This window comes from Trichogramma pretiosum, unplaced genomic scaffold, assembly GCF_000599845.2.
Source record: "Trichogramma pretiosum strain Unisexual culture from Peru unplaced genomic scaffold, Tpre_2.0 scaffold3, whole genome shotgun sequence".
Taxonomy (NCBI): domain Eukaryota; kingdom Metazoa; phylum Arthropoda; class Insecta; order Hymenoptera; family Trichogrammatidae; genus Trichogramma; species Trichogramma pretiosum.
In genome coordinates this window covers 5,233,073-5,258,099 of record NW_019641698.1, presented here as the reverse complement: position 1 = coordinate 5,258,099, position 25,027 = coordinate 5,233,073, and the positions used below count along the sequence as shown (strand labels likewise).

Genomic DNA, 25,027 nt, shown 5'->3' with positions numbered 1-25,027 from the left:
CAAGTTTGTCACACACCGATATAAAAATGCCAAGTATAGGTTATAATTATCGCGTCATAATCTAAAGTGATAGATTGCTCCTAACATGTATCTTGTGCTCTTATTTTGTATCATTATCGATCCTTACAATAAACAAGGTAGCTGAGTTGTGGAGGTGGTTTCACACTGGAGGTTGTGCAACTAAACAATACATCGATGTGTTGTATCATCGGTTCATTTGAATATCTATAGGTATATTTGAAAGATGCGCACGCTCATGCACGATGTTTTCTTCAATATAGCTTTTGCTCATGGGGTTATCTTCATCAATAGAAGTGCATTCATAGCTATGCACTCATGCGAACGAGATAAAACTAAGATGATCAGATTTCGGCGCAAACCTCACACCTCGATGCGTTCCATCATCGGGTACGAATCGCTTATAATAGGAAATGATTATCACGTTACGTACAAGAGGAAAAAGGGCACGTAGTCCAAGTAGGTATGGTCGAACACTTTATTCATTGCTACCCACGTAGAGCAACTTACTCATCTGTAATAATTATAATAATTTATTTTAACTTGTTTTTGCCCTTACTGGCTTTACAAGGTGAGTCTCATAGAGTTAATACAATTTTAGGGCTTATGCAAGTATGTACATATATAGGTATTATTTTGAGATTAGTGTCTTGGCTATCTTGTTTTAAGAATATGCTGTGAACTTACTCATCTGTATGTGCAACGATTTATTCAAGCTCGCACGGCTAGTATAGTTTAGGTTGTACAACTACGTCTATGTATACCAATTAATGCACTCATTTTTTTGCACGTGTTATAATTATGCGACACCGAAGATTATTAGTATTTTACAATTCAATACGTCAAATATTGGTCAGGCTGCAAGTTTGATTTGCAAATTATCGATGAAAACATCATAATATACACTAGACCTACTTTAATTCTGTCCAATTTTTCGGGTGGAATAGGAATTGGAACGTGTATAAGCATACAAAAATCCACATTCCTCCGGACAGAATTAAAGTAGGTCTAGTGTACATAAACATGAGAACAGCATATGATAAAATTGAAATGGCTACAAGTACTTGATAACGAATCTCAGCGCTTTGTTAATTAGTACTCAATAAAGAAAAAAAATCTCAGAAACAATGATGTACTTGCCTAACGATCAATGATACGCTAGGTCGGTCGAAAGTCAATAGCTGCAGCAGTGGAAGCATCGCATCATATCGCATCCTATCGTTCCGATGCTCTTAATACTTCTCGTAGTGCAATTAGACCACACCGGAATAATTAACGTTTTTCTAGCATCATCGGCCTCATCGGCGTAGCTTTTCATGCGCATTTCCGACCTGATGATCTCGCTGAGCACTGCTATGTGCATCGATATTCTCTTGGAGAGAAAGAGAGAGAGAGAGAGAGAGAGAGAGAGAGAGAGAGAGAGAGAGAGAGAGAGAGAGAGAAAGAGTAGCGTATCACCCTGTATAGAACCTGATTGGTAAAGTCCTCAGGATACATATAAGATATATTATATATATATATCTATCTGTGCTATCGAGGAGGACGCTTCGCACTCCCTCTGGCAGAGATAGTAGTGTGTGCTTCCACTTAAAAATTTTTTTGCTTTTTTGAAACGTTCAATCTCAACCCGCCATTGATCAGTAACTTCGCTATAATAGTAGTCAAATCAAATATATTCCGAAAAATATTTAGGCCAACTAAAATGTTTCTTTTTGAAACTATAACAAAAACTAAAATCTTTATAATGGAATGACTCAATAATTCAGTATGCCGAGTATCACAAAATGATGGAAACCTCTGAAAAACTCACAGAGTAAGCACAATAAAAAAATTAAAAACTCTGTATCCGACGTGTGTTTTGACGAGTAACCCAATGGGTTTACCTTGTATGTTGACCTTGCACATAATTTCAAAGCTATAGTTAATCAAAGACAGATATACAGACAACCAGCGACGGTTAAATCAACCACTAGACAAACACGAAGACGCAGAAGATGTCCATCAGTCCGACCGCTCAATCAAAGCGAGCAAAATAACTAGAAACAACATGGCTCATCCTTGAGACTAGTAAGTACATCCCTGCATAGCCTAAGTGTGGAAGAATGAGAGTCTGGATAAGATGCTGGGGAAGAGAGCGGAATATCGAGGAGCACGCTCGCGCTGGCTCTGGCTTTGTAATACGTACCATCCCAACTTGAAGAACATTGAATTATTATCTTATTGAACGTGTTGCATTACGTGTTTGGCTCTCGATTGTTATTGATGTTTAATAACAAACATCAAATGGTTTTTGTGTTAGAAAATAGTTAAATGTTTTTTTTTCAAAAGCAAGTCCAGAGACAGCAGCTCTTATGTAAATTACGACCTCGCGAAAATACTAAACTGCGTGATCATCTTTGTTCCTATTATCTTCGACCGTGTACAACTTATGTAGAATTATTAAATAAAGCTCGGAATCCATTTATGCTACACAAACATCAACGTAAGGATTATATAATTTAGCAAAACTACAATTATTAATTAATTATTTTAAATAATCTTAAAAAAAAATTTAATAGTTTCGTAATTAAAATTCCATTATTATATACGCTATGACAGGGGTTGGCAGTTAGGGAGCGAGCTGGGAGGTGGAGCCGCTTAGTACATACATATACACAGAGAGTAAGAAAGAGAAAAAAGAAAACTAAACTCTCATACAATAAATAAATCTCCACTCACGCGTTCGTTCATGGAAACATGTTTTACTCTTCAATTACTTGAAAGGATTCTTAATGAAGAAAACTGCTTTACACGCGAGAAGAGAACCAACTTTTCAAAAAGCCACTCACCCATCCATGCCACAAATATGTATATATATATATACTAGGGGGGCTCCGCCTCCCTGCTCGCTCCGCTCGCCAACCCCCCGATTAAGTTTAACACTTGAATAAAAAAAATAATGATATTTTTAGTAATAAAACGGTCAAGTATTTTATTGATGAAAAATTTAAAAAAAATAGTCTGTAGGAAAATACATTTTTGGCTATATTTATCTAGTCCGGGAGCGGGCTACCTTCCCGTAGAAAACTGTAGGTGAATGGTTAAAATAAGGTGTTATCGATCAATTTTGACGCACGAATTTGGTGGTTAATTTTAGCTCTGAGTGGTACCATATCGTCAAAAATCCATTTGTTTAATTAAATTACCAAAATGGTCGAATATGGATCTTTAAACATCATGTTCGTGTTCTACCAAAAATTTTTTGAGAAAACTGTTCCTTGTGATTTTTCTCTAAAATGCATATTTATCGAGTTATAAGCCAATGAAAATGAGAAAAACGCTAATTTCGTGGTCTTCGATTGCGTGTAATAACATGAAAAACAATATTTTCGATGATGTGAGCGTTTTTTATTATTCTTCGGACATCTCTATGCAAAGTCTTGTAGTTTTTTTTTCAAGATTTCTAAGGATTACCTAACGATAAATATGCATTTTAAAGAAAAATCACAAGGGACATTTTTTTCTTAAAAATTTTCTTAGAATACGAATATGATGTTTAAAAATTCATATTCGACCATTTTAGTAATTTTTTTAAACAAATGGGTTTTTAACCACATGGTACCACTTGCAGTCAACATTAATTACCAAATTTGGGTTCAGCGAGTCAAAATCCATCGATAACACCTTATTCTAATCATTTACCTATAGTGTCTTACGGGAAGGTAGCCCGCTCCTGGACTGATCGTATCACGACACGATTTTTTTTTGATTTCTTGGAAATTTTTTGTTGTTTATTATAAAAGTACCTATTGTAGCAATAATGATACTAGAAGGTGTGTTAATCCGTTACTAGTTTTTCTCAATCTGAACTTTATTTTATCAATCCACATTAACATAGCAACGCAAACAACTGAATACAGAAATAGGAACGCATGTATATAAGTATTTTCCTACAGTTTCAGCCAATCCTGACACTTGTTCGTCCGCGAACAATTTAAAACTAAGCAGTAGCTCGCCAAAGATTCATATTAGCTGCTTCCCAAACACCTTCATATATTCTATTTGAAATTTGAAAGTCATCAATATCTTTAATAATATAACGATCATTTTTTAAAACTTTAGCAACTAAATAGGGACCTTTGTACTGAGGAATTAGTTTTTTAGAATAACCAGTATTGGAATCGAAATTTCGAATCATAACATAATCTCCTTCTGAATACACGTGAGCATTTTTACGTTTTTTATCAACATAATTTTTACATTTTTTCTGATTTTTAATTATTTCGTTTTTAGCTTTCTCGCGTACCACACTCAAATCTCTCAAATTCCAGTCAACATTCACATTATTTTCTAAAAATTCCGCAATATTATCATTAAATTTTCCTTTTTGTTGCACACCAAATAACAGTACACTCGGACTTTGCCCAGTCGTTTTTTGAACACAGTTATTTATCGCAAATTCAATATCTATAAGTATTTTTGGCCATTTTTTACCGATATCATTTTCAGATAATTTACCCAACATGGGGCTAATTGTACGATTAACACGCTCAACTTGGCCATTAGCTTGTGGCGAAGCCGTTGCTATTTTTATATGATTTATATCATAAGCTTTTACAAATTGTTCAAAATCATTCGATGTAAAACATGATCCGCGATCAGAAATAATATTTTTCGGCTTACTATAATAATTGAAGTATGTTTCAAGACAATCTATAACTTCACGCGTAGATGTAGATTTTGTCGCATACAATTTTACATATTTAGTAAAACTATCAATGATTACAAATATATATTTTTTTGAAGGTACTCTAGAATCAGACACAGTCATATGGTCAATATGTATAGATTCAAATGGCTTATCGCCTTTAGGTATAGTATGTAACATTCCCTCTTTTCTACCTGATGTAGGATTGAATGCAGTACATTTATAACAATTTTTGATGTGTTCATCAATCTTGTTTCTCATTTCTGGAAACCAGTAACTTTTTTTAATGGAATTATAAGTTTTATCAAAACCGAGATGCCCAAATTCATCATGATATTTGAAAATGATATTTTTTTCCATTTCTTTTGGCACATAAAATAAAAGTAAGTCACTTTGTTTTCGAAACACAATGCCATTTCTTAATTCAAACAATTTATGTTCAGAAGTTTCAAGTTGTTCTCGAATTTTAACAATGTTCTCATCTCGATTTTGATTCACAATTAAATTTGTCTCAAATGAGTTATCATCAATAATCATTATCGATTGAGCACGACTTAAGAAATCGACATGAGCCATACGCTTGCCTTCGCGATGTTCAGTTGTATAATCATACGTTTGTAATTCTAATATCCATTTAGAAATACTCGGATGTATATCTTTTTTCTTAAATGCCATAGCCAAAGAATTACAATCAGTTATTATTTTAAAACATTTACCTTGTAAATATATTCGAAATCTACGAACAGCATACACAATAGCCAACATTTCAAGCTCAAAACTATGCAAACGGCTTTCTCTCTCTGATGTGCGTTTGGAAAAATAAAAAACCGGATGAAATTTCTTATCTTTGCCTCGTTGCATAAGTATCGAACCGAAACCATGAAAGCTGGCATCACAATGCAGTTCTGTTTCAGCATGAGGATCGAAAATAGTAAGTATCGCAGACTTTACTAGTTCGTTTTTTAATTCATTCATCGCATTAATCTCAATATCACCAAATTTGAAAGGTTGATCTTTACGCGTCAAATCATACAAAGGTTTCGCAATTATAGAGAAGTTTTGAATAAATTTACGAAAATAAGAACACAATCCAATGACCCTCTGAACTTCATGTACATTTTTGGGAACATCAACATTCAATACGGATTCAATTCTTTTTTTCGTCGGCGATATACCATTTACAGATACTTCATATCCCAAATATTCAATAACATCAAATAAAAATTTACATTTTTCTACTTTGATTTCCAACTTATTTTCTACCAAAATTCGAAATAATTTTTTAAGTACATCAAAATGATGTTCAATCGTTCGTGTAGTGACAAGTATATCATCTATATATACAACAACATCTCCAGAATCAATCAATTCTTTCAATGCCTCATTTACTAATTTTTGAAATACAGATGGACTAGTTTTAATTCCGAAAGGCATATTCAAGTACTCATATTGTCCGAACGGTGTTATAAATGAGGTATACTTTACTGATTCGTCAGCCACTTTGATTTGATGAAATCCATCTTTCAAGTCCAATAGAGAGAACATACTTTTATCTCTCAACATGTCTAAATTATCCTCAATCAATGGTAATGGGTAATTATTTTTTTCAATAATTTTGTTGAGAGATCTATAATCAACACAAAGTCGCGTTTTACCATTCTTTTTTTTTACCAAGACGATAGGAGAGCAATACTCTGAATGACTATCTCTTATAATTTTTCTTTTAATCAAATCATCTAATATAGTTTTTAAATCAATTTTTTCACTGTACGATAGACGTCGAGGTTTGAAAAAAAATGGTTGATTACTTTTCAAATTTATAACGAACTCAGTTTTAACCCTCGGTATATCAGGTCTATTGGGTTCGATATAAAATGATTTGAAAACTTTTTGCAATTCCTCTTTTACAACATACGATATTTTAGTATTTATAACCAAATTATTTATCAAATCTTCACTCGTATCATTCATTTCATCACACTCGATCATAAAAATTTCATTGCTGGTTTCAATGTCACTCGTTTTAGTTTCAACAATCTTAAGTCCGAATGTTCTGAAAAAATCTCTGCCAAGAACAATATTACTTGACATAGTATTATCATCAACGACATACAATATAATATCGTGCCGAGTATCATTAAAAATACAATTAACTTGAATTTGACCAACAATATTCAATTTTGATTTGTTAATTCCCGTGTAATCTTTAAGCTCATTTTTAAATGGCTGTACTAAACAAGGATTGATCATTTTTTCTTTAATAAATGTAATAGGACTACCACTATCTAGCAGACCTAAAACTTTCATCGAGCAAAAATTTTCATTATTTTCAAATTCAAGAATTATAATTTTATGATAATCATCTTCAATTAAACATTGCGAATTTTCAATCGTCGTTACATCATTTGATTTTTTAAAAGGACAATTTTTAATTGTATGATCTAGAGATTCACAATGAAAACACGAGCCTTTAGGTCTTTTCTCTTTTATACACTCAAATGATAAATGTGAAAAGTCACCGCAATTATAACATCGCTTCTTCGAAACACTATTTTTTTCAGATTTATGAAACTTTTCACTTTTTTCATTCAACTTTACATTTGACACTTTTTCAGTTAATGGACTCTCTTTCTTATCATAATTAGAATATTTTTTACTATGCAATGATATTTTGTCAAACGCGTCAAGAATAGACTCTTTCGTTGAAAATCTCTGCATCCTCGCATGATCTCTTAAATTTTCGTCAGGAATACCATCAATAATGTAATCATGTAAATATTCATTAAAGCTCTCATTCTTCTGCCAAATTCGACTTTCAAATCGCTTGCGAAGTCTTACTTTATCAATACGCCGAAAAAACATTTTTCGCAACGCATCCAACAAATTATCACTCGACAATTCTATGTGTTCAGCTCTCGAATGAAACCACGTAATAGCTTTACCTTTCAACTTGGAACTAATCAAAATACGAGTAGCATCATCAGACAAATTATACATTCTCATTAACAGTCTAACCTGTCTTTTCCAACTCTCATAATTGTCGCTATTACCGTCAAATGTACTTAACAATTCACCGATAGAATTAACAATTTTCAATGTATCAATATTTTGAAAATTTCGGGGACGAATATCTTCTTGCGGCAAAGTTCCTCTTGAATGTTGGGGGTTACCTGAAGCTTGAAAGCGATCGTGTTCTTGATCGATGGTGTTCAGCACAACCAGGTTGCCGTGTTCCGATGATCGGGTTGAAGCTGCGTGGCTGGTGTTTGTATTCGCTCTCAAGTCCGAAACACTCTGTTGCGACCCGCTTTGATCAATACCTCGGGCAAGCAGCAAATTGAACTGTTTTCGCAATTCATTGAGTTCTTTGGACATAGCATCTCGCTCGGTGGTTAAGCGCTGACAATCTTGCCGGGCCTGCTTCAAAGAAGGATTGTTGTTTTCGCAAAACTCCATAGTCCAGGCTCCATCGGGATCGAGTTCTTTTAAGCGTAGAATTAGTTCAGCTTTATTCCCAGCCGATTGTTGATTATTTTGTCGTAGAATTTCACATAATTCGGTGACTGTTAAATCAGACGGCTCGGCCATTTTAGGTTATTTTGATTTCAATTATTGCAATTAAATATGCAATAGAGTATGCACAAAGCAAAAAAAATTAAGATTAACGTTTTCTAATTTTCACAAAGTTTCAAAGAAAATTACGTCGACTCTATCCCACTTCTGATATTTGTAGCAATAATGATACCAGAAGGCGTGTTAATCCGTTACTAGTTTTTCTCAATCTGAACTTTATTTTATCAATCCACATTAACATAGCAACGCAAACAACTGAATACAGAAATAGGAACGCATGTATATAAGTATTTTCCTACACTATGTATAAAAGTACCTTTGTATTATTATACGTGATATACGTTATTGTTATAAAAATACCTGTCACATATCCGGTGGATTTACGGTGGAGGAGCAGTGGAGGAGCAGTGGGGGAGCAGTGGGGGAGCAGTGGGGGGAGCAGTGGAGAGCAGTGGAATTTTTGGGGGAGCAGTAATAATAGTATACGGGGAAAAACACCGAAAATCATGTAAAAATCACGTGAATTTCACATTTTTGAAAAAATTGTGGGGGAGCAGGTGGAAATTTTGGGGAGCAAGCGAACCACATCCTCTCTACTATATAGTAATAAGATATTATGATCACTATGAATTGCAAACGTGAGCGAGAGAGAGGGTTTCAATGATCCACTAACAATGTTGTTATCGGAAACGTATATAATACCTCTCTGATCGATGCGTGGGATATTTGCAGCGAATCTTTTGGACCTATGCGTTGATTTAGAGCTGTATGATAGTGTGGTATTGATATTGAGATACGTAGGATTTGTAATGACAACTGCTAGCTTACGGCCTAGCTTAATAATAGTATCGCGAGAGAGGAGAGAAAGCATCGTTCTCTCTTTACCTCTACTGCTTTATGTGCAGTTAATTGTCGATTTATTGATTCGTATACGTACGAACATGTAACTTACAAAGCCATTTTCCTACCGCCCGACAATGTAATATTCCATTTAATTTTATTTCGATGATATAAAATGGAAAAAATAACGTTTAATTGGCCGAGCGAGCCGTGATATATTTTTCCATGTATGTATGCGTGCCACATTCGAGCAGTGCAGTTTTTTTCTCTAATACGCGCTGGAACAATTTTCAAATGGGCAGCAGCGATCGATCCCAAATCGACTGCGCTATAATAGCTATCCTTTTGCATAGAGCGCACGCGAGGCAATACGCATGCTCTTCGTCATCAGATGTCAAGCTGAAACAAACAGATACGCTTGAAACAAAGCTTCGTTCTCGGGGGCGCGAGCCATTCGACATTTGTGCCAGCGGGAAAAATCAGCCGAGCTGTAATCAAGTTCAAACTGCTCTCTCGCGCTGATTGACAATCTTGGCGTTTCAATGCAGCAGCAGCAAAGAGGCCTCGCTCGTTCGCGCACGCCCCGTTTTCCATATTGTTTCGGAATGCGTGCACACGACTGTATAACGGCCTTATATTCCTGCAATGCTGCTACATGCGGGCCACTATGACTGCCATTCGGCGAGGTTGCTATTGCTGATAGACTCTACTGGATAAATTGCAACTGTTCGCGTATTGTGCAGTGTTTGCGGAAAAATTGCTCGATCTCATTTTCTATCTCGCCCTCTCTTTTTTCTCTTTCTCTCTTTCTCTCTATGTGTTGTTTTGCTTTTGATTTCGTTTGCTAGCAGCCCTTTCTCATTCCTGCTACCTTAGGGGTATGATTGATTTTTTTCCTTTTCATATTTTCTCTAGCCTTTCTCTACTATGAATAGTATTATTCTAACACTTATGAAACTTGTTTAATGAATTAATGAACATAATGTTGGTACATTATTAACAGAACTATCTCTGAGAGTGACAAAAAAACAACTCATGCGCACACCGTTCGTTTTAATCTGTACTGAAATCTTATACATGTATCTCAGCTGGTTGTTTCATCGAACCCAAGATGAAAAGTGTCAGTATTATAAGACATGGTGACTTTTGATCCGTCAGAAGAATAATACTGCGCCATGTTCTGAACCAAGGCGACTGAATTGGAGGGACGTACGCATATGCTTCTCGCAGGCGAAGCGTATTGTGCTCGGTAAGCTTCTAATAAGCTATTGTGCGCCTGAGTATATTTCGATCCTGTCCAGGCTTCGCGCAAGTGTACAAAGTCGCTTTTAAGCCTATAGCAGCCTCGAATTTAAAATGCACAGGATGTCAAGATTTACAACTCCTTCTCCTCCTGGCTTTTAATTTACAATAACCCTTTTACATCAAAAGCACGTGGAGGGAGGGAGAAAATGTAAACCACTTTGATACACGTGCATTTTAGCGCGTTATTCAAAACTGGCGATAGTGCAACTGTAAGGTTGGTGACGTTTCACTTAAACTTAAATGCAAAGATTATTTGTTTTGATTCAGATGTAGAAATAAATATTCTCGTTCTCTTGATGTTTTCAGGCAATATTCTTCATCGAGTATTCGTATGTATGCGGCCATCGATGCGTGTTGAACCTGTCGAGTGATAATAGTTGCGTATTCGTTGTTCGATTTACCCCATCAAAAGATTCTAGATACGAATGAAGAGATATATAAACATGACACAAAATCGAGTAATCGTACGCGCGTGGCGCAGCTGCATTAGCGCATATGTACACTTTGAAGTATTTCAGCGCGTTTCTCTTGAAAATGTGTCAATTTACGCGCAAGCGGACAGAGGTCAATTAAAGATTAAAATTGTATGCGTTTCATTTATTGATGCGAGCGCTTGAATGTAGACAAAAAATTTTCAAAGCATTCAGCCAAGTAGAGAAAGAAACATTAATTCGATACCAGCGAGTGATCTAATTTGATGATTTTTATTGTTTCTCCGATAGCGAGAAGCAAACGAGAGTTGCATACTCAGTGCATACAGTGCTATGTGAGTGGAACGATCTAGTTACGCGAGCCGCGTGATGAGCAGTTCGTATCATCGTGATGGCTCCGCTACTTTTCGCTCGTGACAACTTTAACATGGTCCTCAAGCTGATCTTCTTGCTGTTTGGTACGTATACTCGAAAGATGAGAGTCGAGAGTCTAATTAATATGTACACTTTTTGCGCGCTTAAGAGGCTCAAGATAAAGGATGCTAAGTTATTTCTGTAGACAAACCGTTATTTTGCGATTCTCTGGTCCGTAACGCGTATCTTTGTTACGCGAATCAGTCAAGTCGGGGTAGTACGGAAAAATTCAGTTTTCGACAAAAAGTCATAAAGCTCCTTATGCATGCACTGAGCACTATTTTTCATAGCTTTTTACGTTTGCTCCTTTTCTTACGCGAGCATCGGCTCTAACGTATGCATGCCAAAGCTTTTCTAAGTATGCAAAACTAAAAAAGAGAAGTAGATACGCTGCAGCTCCTGTGCTTTCTTGCTCGAGTGGTCTTTACTCAGGATAAAAGTTTCATCCTTGATGAATATAACGATACGTTTGGTCTCTGTTCTGCGTGTTGCATGTGTTGGTACCTTCAGTGTTCGCAGTTTTTGCCGAAGGAGTCGTTGTTGACGTTCGCCAAGACGACGACGATATCCCACCTGGAAAGACGAAGTTGCTCGTTGACACAACAGCCTCTAGCACTACCCCGATGACGATCACTGCTGAGCCGGATTCATGTAATTGCGATCATCGTTGCACACCACGGGGAGATGTAGACCGATCAAAAAAAAATACAGTCGAGAAAGAAAAGCAGATTGACGTTCGAACGAGTGGGGATGTTCAAATCTGCGCACGAAATCAACAGAAACTTGGTTTGGCTGATCGGACTTTTGCTAGTTTGTGCCACATGATGTGTTACAACACATGTACGAAGTACGCAGTGAGAAAGGCGACAATTTGGGACGACACAGAGCTTACTATTGTTGTCGCTCAGCGTGAAAGTTAGTTTGATATTTTTATTAAAGTTTGATGCGTTTAAAAAGATAAAAGTATCTGAACTGCATTTCTTATCTAGTTTTTCAAATACGTTTTGCAAGTCCTTTTTATTCAATTTCAAACAGATTAACTAAAGAAATTATTAAATCCTTGCCACGTTCAATAGTTATACTTATAAAATTGTTTTATTACTAAAGTCTGTTGATATCACGAATCAAACATGATTATTGTTGGAGCTTAAAATTTTATAAAGCATCTGTAAGTTTCATTTTATTTGTCTTTCAGATTACTATAAAGTACGAGATGGCTCGTGTTAATTTGTTCAGATATATGTATCTGCACCAAAACCACGTTATGCCTCGTAGTCACGCTCATGCAGTCAATCTTAACAACAAAGCCGTATTGTCAAGTAATGAAACTGTAAGTCCTGCAACGAACGTCAAAATAAAAGGGAATTCTTCCCCCATTAACATCTCAGTTTACTCTCAGCTCTCTCTCTCCCTCTCTCTTTTTCTCATTCCATGTTTCAACAATAGAAAAGTATCGAAAGGGTCGCCAGCTGCTATAGAAGCAGTCTTTGGCAATTATTCGCTACTTCAATCCACCCACAAATCTAACACGTTGTTGCTTTCCGCTTCTAGAGCACTGTATAACATGGATTAAAAATAGTCTCAACACGGTATCGCCGTCGTCGACACTGTTGCTTTCGCTGTTGCTTGAACGTGTCGTACTCTATTGGTTGACACCAAGCGTATCTCATGTACTAGAACAGGGAGGCTGGAAGTGCGAACAAATGGGCAATTAGAACGAAGGAACCCTTGACCTTATGTCTGATGCACATATACTTATTAAACATTGTACGCTAATAAGGCATTAGCATGTATATAGCTTTTTTGAATAGCCTTACTGAATATTAGTCAAATTTTCACTATCCTGTACAGACAATTTCGGAGTCATTTTTTTCAATAACGTCAATTAATTTGCTTCGCATAAAATTAGGGGTACTCTGGAAAGTGAAAGAACCTTGGAAACAAAAAAATGTAATCAACCTTTTAAAAAACTTTTTTTCCAAATCTTTTTCCACTATTCCGAAATTCTTGATTTTTTGCTGAGGTAAATTTTTTTTAAGTCGGCTTTTTTCGTAGACGTTGTGTGTAACTTATGTGTTATTTTGCATTTTCAAAAAATTTATGTTTTTAACAATTTATTTCATAGTTTTTACGTAGTAACTTTTTAAGCGAACGGTTTGAGTTACAGTATCCGGCATATGTACTCTTTTTTATGAGTATTCGTATTAAACTACATGTGTGTGTATAGAATACAAATATTTAATATTTTTCCTCAATACCTAATAACAATCAACTTCGTACATATTGTATCATAGTAAATATTAATAAGATGCGCTGAAATTTTAAACAAAGTTGAAATTAAGATAATTGATAAATATATTTTCAGTTATTAATGTTTATCACGCTTGCTCATATATTATCCCCTTCTTGTGATGAATTATTCATTTGCGTAATACGATCAATAAAGCTTATGATATCTTTACCAAGAACGCGTATGTATAGAATATTTCTGCTGAATGATATTGCGTTTCGATGTGAGGGATTTATTCGCCGTAAATAATTAGTCGGTAATATTGAACTGCCTAGCCTTGAAAATCAGAAGAAGTGACTATTTTTTCTAAGCCCAAATTAATTTAAAACTCACTAAGAGTGTACATTTTTTCATTCGCAATTGTCTACTTGTAGAGACCAACTGGCAGGCGTTGGTACATCTGCTTACATTGATAACATCGCATTTAATCGTATAGTCAGACAATTACTCTACTTGTGTCCGACTCAATTTTTGTTATAACGAATGCAGAGCAGTAGGATAGAATCGCAGATTCAAATTTCAACTCGTTCAATGCTCCTTATGCTTGTACTCTTGATCAGCTTTTCAAAGGCTTCGATTCTTTCCTTGTATATGCGCTTAGAAACCTCTTGGGGCCTTTTGCACCCTCCACGTTTATTATTAAATATAGAAAAAATCTTTTGTGGCTATGGGACAAATCACCTATGGTTCGAGGCTGAACGGCTCGGATTTCTCAATTATTAAGTGTTCGTACAGAAAACTACATGTATTGGAAAATCAATTATACAAAGAAAAAAATGTGCTTTTATTAAAAAAGTTTCATTTATTGATAACCTCCGAAAAGTAGGAAACATAAATAAAAAGAAAAAAACATTCACTTTTTTGTTTTGTATTAAAATCGACGCAATTAAAATTTTTTTTAACTCATGCGTCAGAAAGCTAGAATGAATATCACCTACGGAATAAAAAAAGTCAAGTGAATATAAATACGACATCATAAATTCCGGTCGAAATATGAAAGGCTGAAAAGCCGAGCAGAGAATTTCGAGGTTGGATGGCATACGTAGACTGGGTCGGGAAAGGAAGAATTTTATTTCTTAATTAAAGTATCCCATTCTTTGGACGAGTCTCGCCGAAACGTAATAAAAATATCTTGACCCCAAGTGTATAGTGCAACGCAACAGTGAGCAGTAGAGCTTTCGCTTTGATTTAAGAAACTTTCATCTACTATCTCGTTTGCTCTCTCTCTCTCTCTCTCTCTCTCTCTCTCTCTCGCTTTTACTCCAGCTTTTGGCCTGTGTCTGTCTCGCTTACTCTTCCTCTCTCATGTTCTTTTCGACTCAAGGATTTGAAGCGCTCAATGGGTCCACAGGAGCATTTTCGCCAACTTCTTTCTTTCTGTCTTTGCAACGAAGATGGTATATATAGGTACTGCAAACGCTGTGACGAGCTAGGAATAGCAGTTTGACTCTCTGTCTCACTCGACAGCGTTCAACTAAATTTTTCTTTCCCTCTCGCCGGATTATTGAGAAAATTGTCAAATTACAGCTGGTAATGATACACATACACACAAACTCGGTGAAAGAAGCGTCATACCTAGATAAAAATGAGGAAAGAAAGAGAAAGAGAGCGAAAAAAAGAAGGAAAGATGGCTGCGTGTGCAGACCACCGAGTTGCATGCAGATAACGAAGAAACGATAAAGAAAGACAGCTGAGCTGCACTATACATATCATACATACGTAGAAATCCATAGTTACTGTGTGCCTTGGCACAGAAGGTCGGAAGGAGTGAAAAAGAAAAGCTGTGGTGGCGGGTTCGTCGTCGTAAGAATCGTCGTCGTAGTCGCGGCGGCGGCGAACTGACTTAAATCACGCGAGTCATTCCTCGAGCGATTCCGATCCATGCTAGAACGATCCTTTCTGCATCTAGCATACAGCTCGTACACCGAACCCACGTGTAAGTGCACAGGCGTATATGTATATATAAATATATGTGAGCGCGCGTTTGTGACTTGGCCGCTTATGCACGTGTGTGCTGTGCTTGCCGCGAGTAGATTCTTATTATTATGAGCCCTCTGCGTGGGGGTGGGATGGGGCGTGGATGTAATCGGTCGCACGCGATTGCCAAGCACTTTTTGTTGTGTATATAACTACTAAAGCACGAGCCACTGCCGCAGGCATCGATATTTACCAACTTTTTTTCAGACGATCTGCCATTAGAGCGAGAGTACTCTATGTAGGTGCCGAAAATCCGATGCGGTGATTTCTACGATCGGCCATCTGCGTAATTCATTTGGGATTACAAAATGAACCTTGGCACGCCTAACGATCATTTTTTCCGGCAGTGATGTATTAGTTACATTTTTGAGCACCGAAATTGAGACATAGGGTTCCAGGATAAATTTTTCACTGTCAGTTTAATATTAACGCTATTCTTAGAATTTTTATATCATAAAGTGAATACAAAAAAAGTTTAGCCGCGCATAGGTTGAATTCGTAATCTGAATGAGCAATATTTTTTTGCGATTGTCGTAAGTATATATCATTTTTTGAATTCTATATTGTTCGGTATGTATATATATACCAATTATGAAAGTCTAAACGAAACGGTATAAAGTTACTGATTGCCTACCATATTCTAAGAAAATAAATGGTGCCTTCACATGCAAAATAAAGAACGAGCTTTTTATTACCTTCAAAAGTTCACGTCGAGACGCGACTTTAATGCACCACCATACAGAGAAACAATGTTAAAGCGACACCGTTCCTTATTTCTGTATACGTATACTCTTCGCCAACGTCATACAAATGAACTTAGGATTGTATTACTCACAATTAGGCAGCAGATTACTTGAAATAATAATTCTCTGTGCGGCAATTCGACTCGATTTTAATGATTCATAGTTCTCCTGGACGTTCACATCGAAGTTGAAATGATTTTATGAACTAATAAAAATAAGAAATTTGAAGAAAAAAATCGTTCAAAAGGAGTACGTGGATTTTCTATTCTCGAGGAGCGTGTATTATATTGTCGGCTCCAAGCTTCGCCAAATATTTCACGAGCAATTTGTTTTGAATTCTGGACGGATACTGAATTTATTCGATGATTAAACTTTGGCCCCTTACCTGGAGAGCTAAGCCAGTAAATGTGATTAATGCCCCGACTCTGCAAAAAATGCTTTGCAATAAATTCGCAGCGCGCGCGCGCGCGCGACTGCCGCGATGTTTAATAAATTTCGCATCGCTCATCGCGGTGCTCGTTTTTCCGCAATAGCGCTTCTCTTCCCGATATAGCGATGCGCCGCTCACCTAGACACATATCGATGAATTCAGCTAGCTGAGTGAATTTATTTTTCATTCTCAACTCGAAGAAATCCCAATCGGTCTCTCGAATGCTCCACGCGACCAAGCGAGCTCAAGCTATGAATCGCTGCCTTGACTTATTTGATAAGCAAGTCGCGCAAGGAGTCTAAAAATATTGTGTAAAGTGTATTATAAATATTGGAAAAAGCATTAAATTCGTTACCCATGGTGCACAGAACATGAAGACACGCAAAGATGTAATACAGACCCACAATATGCAAACAAAGTACGAATATTTGACCAGACAAGTGCAGTCGTACATCGAGATCGCCGTAAATAGAATAAAAAGTCATAGGGCGTTTATATGAAAAGCGCATCAAGCTCCGTTATACTTTTTCTTTAAATCCTTGCCTCAACCATCAGCGTCTCGTAATTGGATGACGGGAGCATACGTATGCAAATCCTCGGCAAGCGGATTCGTGTGTATGCGCGTACGTTCCAAATACTCTGCGTTACCCGCGCGCGTGCCTCGCTCTTTTTTCTACATATCTCGGCCGCGTAACAAGTACAGGTTACAAAGTATACAGACACTTCGCACGTCAACCGAGTGTGTGTATATAGCGAAAAAGGAGGAAAGAAAAAAAGAGCATCCCCTCGTTCTTGTGTACACAGATTAAAAAAAAAACGAAAAAAAAGACGCGTGCGATGTGTATTTTGCATTGCTCACGCGGCGAGCTGCTCGCGCGCGCTCTCCGAGTAGCGAACCCGCAGGGTGGGGATGAATGGCGCACGCCTTGTGACTGCATGTATTTGTACGTTATAGGGTAGGTGGAGAGGGGCGACAGCGGCTGCTACGATCTACCCTCTGCATGGTATAGCGCCCGGCGTGTGCACGACTTGCTGCTGCTGCTGCTTCGGCTGTTTCTCGTTGCATTCGGCGAGTTCAGTCTTCGCGCGACGAGCTCGCGCGCTTTATCGTCACCCCCGTGTGCGCCCCGCAGTAAGAGAGACTGAGAAACGGATAGAGACGGAATTTTTCGAACGGAAGAGCTATCGCGTGTCGTTTTCGTCGAGAAAGAGAGAGAGAGAGAGAGAGAGAGAGAGAGAGAGAGAGAGAGAGAGAGAGAGAGAGCGCGAGGATAGGAAAAACTTTCGGCGCGCAGAACGTTGATTGATCAAAGTTTCTAAGCGGAACAGTTGCAGTTGCATGCGTGATAAGTGAGTGTGAAAGCGGAACTCGAAAAGCAGCTATCTCTAGTCTTTGGGAATTGAGCCATTGCGGCTTCTAAAAGAAATCGGCTATGGCGAGGTTCGCCGATTGCCAGTGCCAATGGCGCTGCTTCAGGACTTTTGTCGGTGTTTGTTATCTTCTTTGCTGCATCTTTCACTCCGCCGATTCACAGCTCGCTGGTGAGTTTTATTTACTTGATTTTTTTTTCATTGCTTGTCTTTGTCGTACTATAGTGAATTGACCCGATTATCTCCCACGCGGTGGCAGATATCGAATGAACGCTCTTGAACCATGTGAACTGACCAGCTGACTCCGATCGAGTTATCCTGTCGTTTTACGCGCGATGCACGTCGCTCGCGTGCTGTCAGTTTCAGGTTTCGCTCCTGCAGTCTTGAGTAGTAAAAAAATTCCATTTCTCGTTCGAGTAATTATGGTGCGAGAGCAAAGAGTCAGAGAGTAGAGGGAAGGCTCGTAAGAGAAAGTGCTCGAGCATGCAAAACGCGCGAACAAGTGCATCGGTCCACGTGCTCACGTGTGCGGCTGCAAGCTGCTACTGCGCTGCTGCTGCTGCGTTATGTGCATGTATGTGAAGTTTGCAGCGTGTACGTATGCTTGTTTAATACACCTTGAAGCTTCAACCACGACGATATCACATGTGAGAATTGAATTGAGAACTTGCGCGTATTTTTTCCTACCCTTACGTACTTATGCTTATTCCGAGAGCTCTGATTTTTCTCCGCGTTGCGTGCTTTTGTTTTTAATTTCAGTGTGTTTAACGCGCGCACGCTAAGGCAAAAAAAACTAGTGCATTTTGTCTTGTGGAGCGACTGAAGTCTAAGTTACTTCGAACTACGATTTTCTCTCTTTCTCTCTCCCTCTCTCTTCGACAATAAGCTTCCTGCGTTTCGACCTACATTCAACGCACACTAACGATAGAATTTCGTGTCAACACGCTTGTCGGTCCTGTTATTGTGGGCCGTAAAATGAGGAGAAAATTGACGAGGGAAGGAGAAAACGTGAGAGAGAGAAAGAGAGAGAGAGAGAGAGAGAGAGAGAGAGAGAGAGAATGAGGGATGGTGGGAGATACATAATTAACAAATAGTAAAGAGGAACAATTCGCCAAATTATTCGTCATTTGGTAGAAACGTGTTGAAATTAAATTCGTGCATTATCAATTTTACAGTAGTACTTCTCCGTGCACAAGCTTAATCCAATGAACTAATAAATATATATTCAATAATACGTGTTTTCCCCTGCCTCGGCATTTTACCGGGTCGTATTATTTGCTCACGTTCACGATTTACTTTAACGCGATTAAGCCACTATTAATGTTAGGTTTATTTTATTAGAATACGTGAATTGCATGAGACCACTGATGATTCATAATTAGTGCGTGGCACTCTGGACGCATTGAAATTTTAATTAAAAATTCAGATCTGCATTCGCACTTTGCGTCGTAACGAGACAGCAACAAAATCTGCTTACTCTTTGAAAATTTCTGATTTTCTGGCAATGCGCATTGGAAATTGGAGGATAGCAGCCGATGCGAGAAAGTTGATTTTAACAAACATTCAATAAAGTCGAAAAATAGGATTTTCTGGAAATTCTCGGGTCACGAATGAACATTTTTCAAGTAAAATTATGCTGGTGTTTCCGAAAAAAAATGAAATTGCAAGTGCACGCGGTCACCTTTGCTTGACCATAAACAATAATTCAATCGGTCGCACGCACGCGCGCACCTACGAGACAAATCCGTTCCAACAAACGCTTGGGTAACAACAGCAACAGCAACACTCCCAGCGGTTTTAAGATATATAACGGCCGCATAGTTGCGAAGCGGCGCCGTTGAGAATAACCTCCAATTCCCGGAGGCGAAATAGCACTGGTCAGTCATCAATAAGATAATACCGGTAATGGAGCGGCTTGGCGATATAGCTGTGATAATTGAGTGGATCCTTCAAGTGGCGCACGCGCTTGTTTGCGAGTAAGAGAGCTCCGACCCCGTGCGCGTGGACGTGAAGCACTGCTGGCCGCAAAGACGAGTCGGGCGCGCGAACCCAAGAGAGCGAGAGAGACAGATCGATTCTCCAAATGAGACTTGCAAATGCTGTTTGACATCGCACGGGGGGCTAGGCCTCTGCTGCTGCTGCTGCTGCTGCTGCTGCTGCACTGCTCGATCGTCTGCACGGCGCACGGCTGGAGGCATTTGCGGCTTGCGATCGCGTGTCTGTGCTGTATATGGTGTCCGTGAATCGATATCATTACCGGTTGCCACGAGCCAAGCCAAGAAGGCTGCTGTTTGTATACTCGTAGGTGTTTGCCCCGCGCCGCCGTATACCGTCGTTGCCCCCTTCCGGATGTACATTCGCGAAATCTCACGGAAACCCGGGTCAGTATCTGTGCAACGGTCTAGACTGGCGATGAGTCGATTGCGTTTCCTGATATTGCGCGAAAATCTCGATATTTCGTCGATCGAGGACGTGAGATAGAAGGAAATTTATCGACTTCGGTACTGTAGAATTATTATTTATTGTCAAAGTATTAATTCATAATTTTTTTATTTTTACCTTGAATTTGGTATCTCCTTGAAAATTTAAAGTAATTTTTAAGATATTGAAGTTTAGACGTAATAAAATTAAAATACTTCCTATAACTAATTTAGAGATTCCATCGAAAAACATTTTAATGCGGTAGTTAGATAATACAAGTAGAAAAAAATTACCAAAAACAAATTTGAGAAAGTTTCTTATTATTAATTGAACAAGTGTTTATTAAAGCTCGTATATTGCTGATCAAGGATATCATTTATTTTGACGATGTATAAAACGTAGTCGAGTAAAAAATTGAAATTAAAACTTTTTATATTTACCGTTATCGATTACTTAACGCGCGTTTTTTAATACTACCATAATTTCGATACTAACCGATACGAGTCCATAATCTGTATTGAGTATCGATACATCGAATTGCAATATTATCGAAAAAAAGGCACGGGTACTATTACGAAGTATTGGCTCAAAGCACGATACAATGTCGATGAGCATCGCCGAACCCTCGGGATTCACGCAAAACTTCATTGTTTTAAGTCGAATATGAACGCGATGCTATATTTTTATTTTTCCCTTTTTTTGCTCCACAAGCCGCGAGCTCGCGCACACGAACTCGCAGCAGTTGCCACCACGAAAATCGATGATTGTTTGCCCCGAAGATACTATTTATTTTCCATTAATTCTGCATCACGGTAATCGGTAATGTCTGTGTGTGTGGACAATGATGCGAGAGCGGCTTCAATTCATACATCAGTCCAGATTAGCTCAATCTGGTATGCACGTAAGCGTATATATAACGTTTCATAGCACGCGCCCCACGTTTGTTTTAATCCATCTCTCGCTTTATTTATTTCTATCGGGTAATATCAATGATTCAGCTAATGAATCAATAATGATGTGTGGCGTGTAATTTCAGACACAAGTAATGAGCTTGTTGAAGCGCCCAGCTGCAACTCAATATCCACAAATATTTGTTCGATCATTCTGGCGCAACCCCCCGTACTCGTCGCCGAGCCGCGCGTTTTGCATACGCAGATGCGCGTTGCGACGCTTTGTTTCTTTTACTTGTGCAGCAGCAAAGCATCGGCGTGTAAAATATGTATTCGGGCAACACGTTGTCGATGCGCGCGCGGGGTAGGATCACTTCCGCGGAATAACGACGGGTTTTACGCCCGCCCAAAAAAATGAGGTAAAAAGTCTGTGTTTTGTGTTGGCCGGTTGAGTTAGCTCCGAACCCGATTAAATTCTACACGACTGCACATCTTGAGCCGAGAGAAAGAGAGCAGGTGGTCATCGATGCGCAAGCTATTATATACCTATGTATATATAAGCAGGCTGACTCGTTGTTTGCTCCTAGCTGCTGCTTCTGTTGCTACTGTTGGCGTTCTTCTGCCTCTTGATATTACTCAACGTGCATCCATTTTTGCTGTATAAAGATTAATAGAGAGCTGTCCTTTTTTAAAATACAATCTTTCATGGCGATGCATATCAATACGTTGCATTATAAAAAAAACGTGATATTTATTTATTCGAAAAATCAAAACAAAATGCGAGTAATTCGATTTAAAAAATTCAAGTAAATCAATTTACAATAGAAAAAAAAAAGTAGCGCTGCAAGATGTGTAACTAAAGTCACATTTAAAGGTAAAAAATAAAAAAAATAAACAAATAAAATAAACCAAATAAAACAAAAAAGTACTTGACGTTGCACTTCTGGTGATTTTTGTTTAATATGCTCGGACACCAGAAGTGCAACGTCAAGTACTTTTTCGTTTTATTTGGTTTATTTTATTTGTTTATTTTTTTTATTTTTTACCTTTAAATGTGACTTTAGTTACACATCTTGCAGCGCTACTTTTTTTTTCTATTGTAAATTGATTTACTTGAACTTTTTAAATCGAATTACTCGCATTTTGTTTTGATTTAATTACTCGAATTTTAGATAAAATTACTTGAATTGTTTAATGTTAAATTCTATTTTTAATATTCATAAAGACGTTACACATCTTACAGCTGTTCTTATACAGCTGATTTTGTTTTAATAAAACTGATTCAATTTTAATAAAACTGATTTTTCGATTTATTCTGTAGTCAATACCTTCCGATTAATTGTGATTTCGTTTATTGAGTGTCGAGGCCGCTTGCGCGGCCTCAACTTACATTAAGTTCCGTTTCAAAACGAATTCAAGTTTAATTCAAATTTTCGATTTAGTTTCAATAATTTTGACCGATCAACACACGTAAAAACGCAACGCGCGAGCGAGAGACAGAGACGCAGAGATACACAACGCTACATTGTACGTTTCATAGAAATGAGCTCTGACTGTCGAGTACTGCTCGCCCGTGCTGTGCGTGTCGCAGCAGAAGCGAACTAGCAGTCGCTCGACACTGCCTAGCGTAGACCAATCACAGCGCGAGAAGCAAACAGACGCTACTGAGACTAAAAACCTACGATTATCGCGCTCGCTCGCTCGCTTGTTTTTCACGGATTCACTAGCCTACCCAACGAGCCATAAGACGTTACACATCAAAAATATAATATAGTTAAACATTTTTGAACTCGTACTTGGGGCTTTGACTGCTAACAGTGAACTGAATAATTAATAGGTAAATTTGCTATAGATACTCGAGAGACTTTGCGCGAGGGGCGTTCGAGTATCGTGTTTCGATTCCTTTTTGCTCGTCGCTCGCTAAAACCTTTCGTTTATCGGTTGCGCGATGTGCGAGTATCGAACGATGTATGTATTATTTGCACAAAGAGAAAAAAGAAAAGTGCGCAGTCCGATAAATTGCTTTAACTGATTAATTGGCCAGGAGAATGGGCACGAGTCGTGCGCAGGTTTTACGAAACATTTCGCAATATAATCAAGTCAGTGTCAAGGTATACTTTTGTAAATATTTGATCGAATGTGATCACTCTGGCGCGAGTAGAGCAAATACATATACTGCAGCGCTGTTACAAAAGAGCTGCAAAAAGAGGAGATTGGGCTGTCGCGCGCATCGGTGACGGCTGTTTCTTTCTCTGTTTTCTACGACTCTAGGGGGGTCCTATATTCTACGCTATATAACTGCAATGTAGCCGCGCGCTATACGTTCGCCGCGCATTTGCACTATACTTGTGGCAAATTTGTTTTCATTTGCGCGTTTCATTTCCGTAAAAATATTTGCGAGCCCGCACAGAGCTATGAAAGTCGTTGCCAGACGACGTTTCGCGGAATTTGCAGCTGGTCTCGTGTGTAATACACCGCTAGCATGCGGTGTTGCAGGTGCTGATGGTGGTGGTGGTGGCGGTACTGCTGCTGTAGTAGCCGTGGCCAAGCCCTCGCATTTTCATGAAATTCTTCTAAACGTCGCTATAACTCAAGCGTACGCGAGAAGCATCGATTGCGGCCGATTGGCTTCCTATACCAGGTGTGGCGAAAGGTCGTCCGCTCCCGCGAGCACTCGCTATAGAGGGTGACGTGTTAAAAAAAAGAAGAAGAAGGAAAAAAATGGAGAAAAGAAATGAAAAGCAATAAGGAGAAAATACTTTCGGCTGATCGCGTGGTTCTACACGCTTGGCCGCGCTTATCGATACGCTTGTTATACGAGGCCCTTTTATCCTTATCGCTCAGCCATCTCACCACCACCAGCGACGTTTTTCTATAGGACGGGTTGTCTCTCTCGCGCCCGATCATTTAAATGGGATCCCCCCCTGTGCGCGAGAGCGCGCTACATTGCGCGCAGTCGAGCGCGAATTCAACCTTATATTGCGCTCGACGTAACCCATCTTTTCTTCGCTCGCTAATCGAATTTAAGCGCACCCGGCGTCGTCGTGCTCGGGAGAGATCACGCTATATAGTCGGTCCGTTGTGCGCGAGCGAGCTGGGGCTGGTGTTTGCCGAGTTCGCGTTGACGCGGCGCGCGAGGCATTTTATATATTACCGAGGATGATGAATTTTTTTTACAACGCTTTAGTCCCACTGCGCTTGCATTTGATTTTAAGCCGCGCGTTTATATTCTCTGCAAATACAAAACCGCCTTTCCATGTCCACGCCCGCGTATGTGTGCGTATAATTTCAGGTTGCAGTCCATGCGTGGCGTGCAAACAGTTGCTCGACAGTGGAACCCAGAGTGAGAGAGAAAGAGAGAGAGTGAGAGAAACACACGGGCTCGCTCGCGTTCAGTTAGTTTAAGAACCGTCCAGTTTGCACTGGAAATTCAGTCGAAGTAAACAAGCCATGCGTCTAAAACTGGCCTCATTAGTCGGATTTTAACTGGCTGCTGTGAAACGTGTGGCATGCTCGCGCGTTCACTTTATCAAATTATACACGCTAAAGCAATTTGACGAAGCTCAACGCTGTTACGTCTGCCACCGTTGCTGCTACTGCTGCCGCTGCCGCTGCTATAGTGCCAGTCTTTTGCCGA

The 25,027-nt window shown here is 38.7% G+C and overlaps 2 protein-coding genes across 2 annotated transcripts in view; both read left to right on the top strand.

Moving 5' to 3' along the window:
* Positions 1 to 11,194: 11,194 nt before the first annotated feature.
* LOC106650896 lies at positions 11,195 to 12,655 on the top strand. The gene is made up of 3 exons (XM_014369152.2): positions 11,195 to 11,312; positions 11,779 to 12,183; positions 12,464 to 12,655. Exons 1-3 carry the CDS (start codon positions 11,246 to 11,248, stop codon positions 12,493 to 12,495), a joined length of 504 nt encoding a protein of 167 aa, XP_014224638.1. The 5' UTR covers positions 11,195 to 11,245; the 3' UTR covers positions 12,496 to 12,655.
* A 5,495-nt stretch (positions 12,656 to 18,150) lies between these two features.
* LOC106650881 (lachesin-like) overlaps positions 18,151 to 25,027 on the top strand; it is a 105,622-nt gene continuing 98,745 nt past the window's right edge. Inside the window, exon 1 of the mRNA XM_014369131.2 lies at positions 18,151 to 18,250. The gene's annotated coding sequence lies outside the window, so the exon portion shown is untranslated. The remainder of the gene's footprint in view (positions 18,251 to 25,027) is intronic.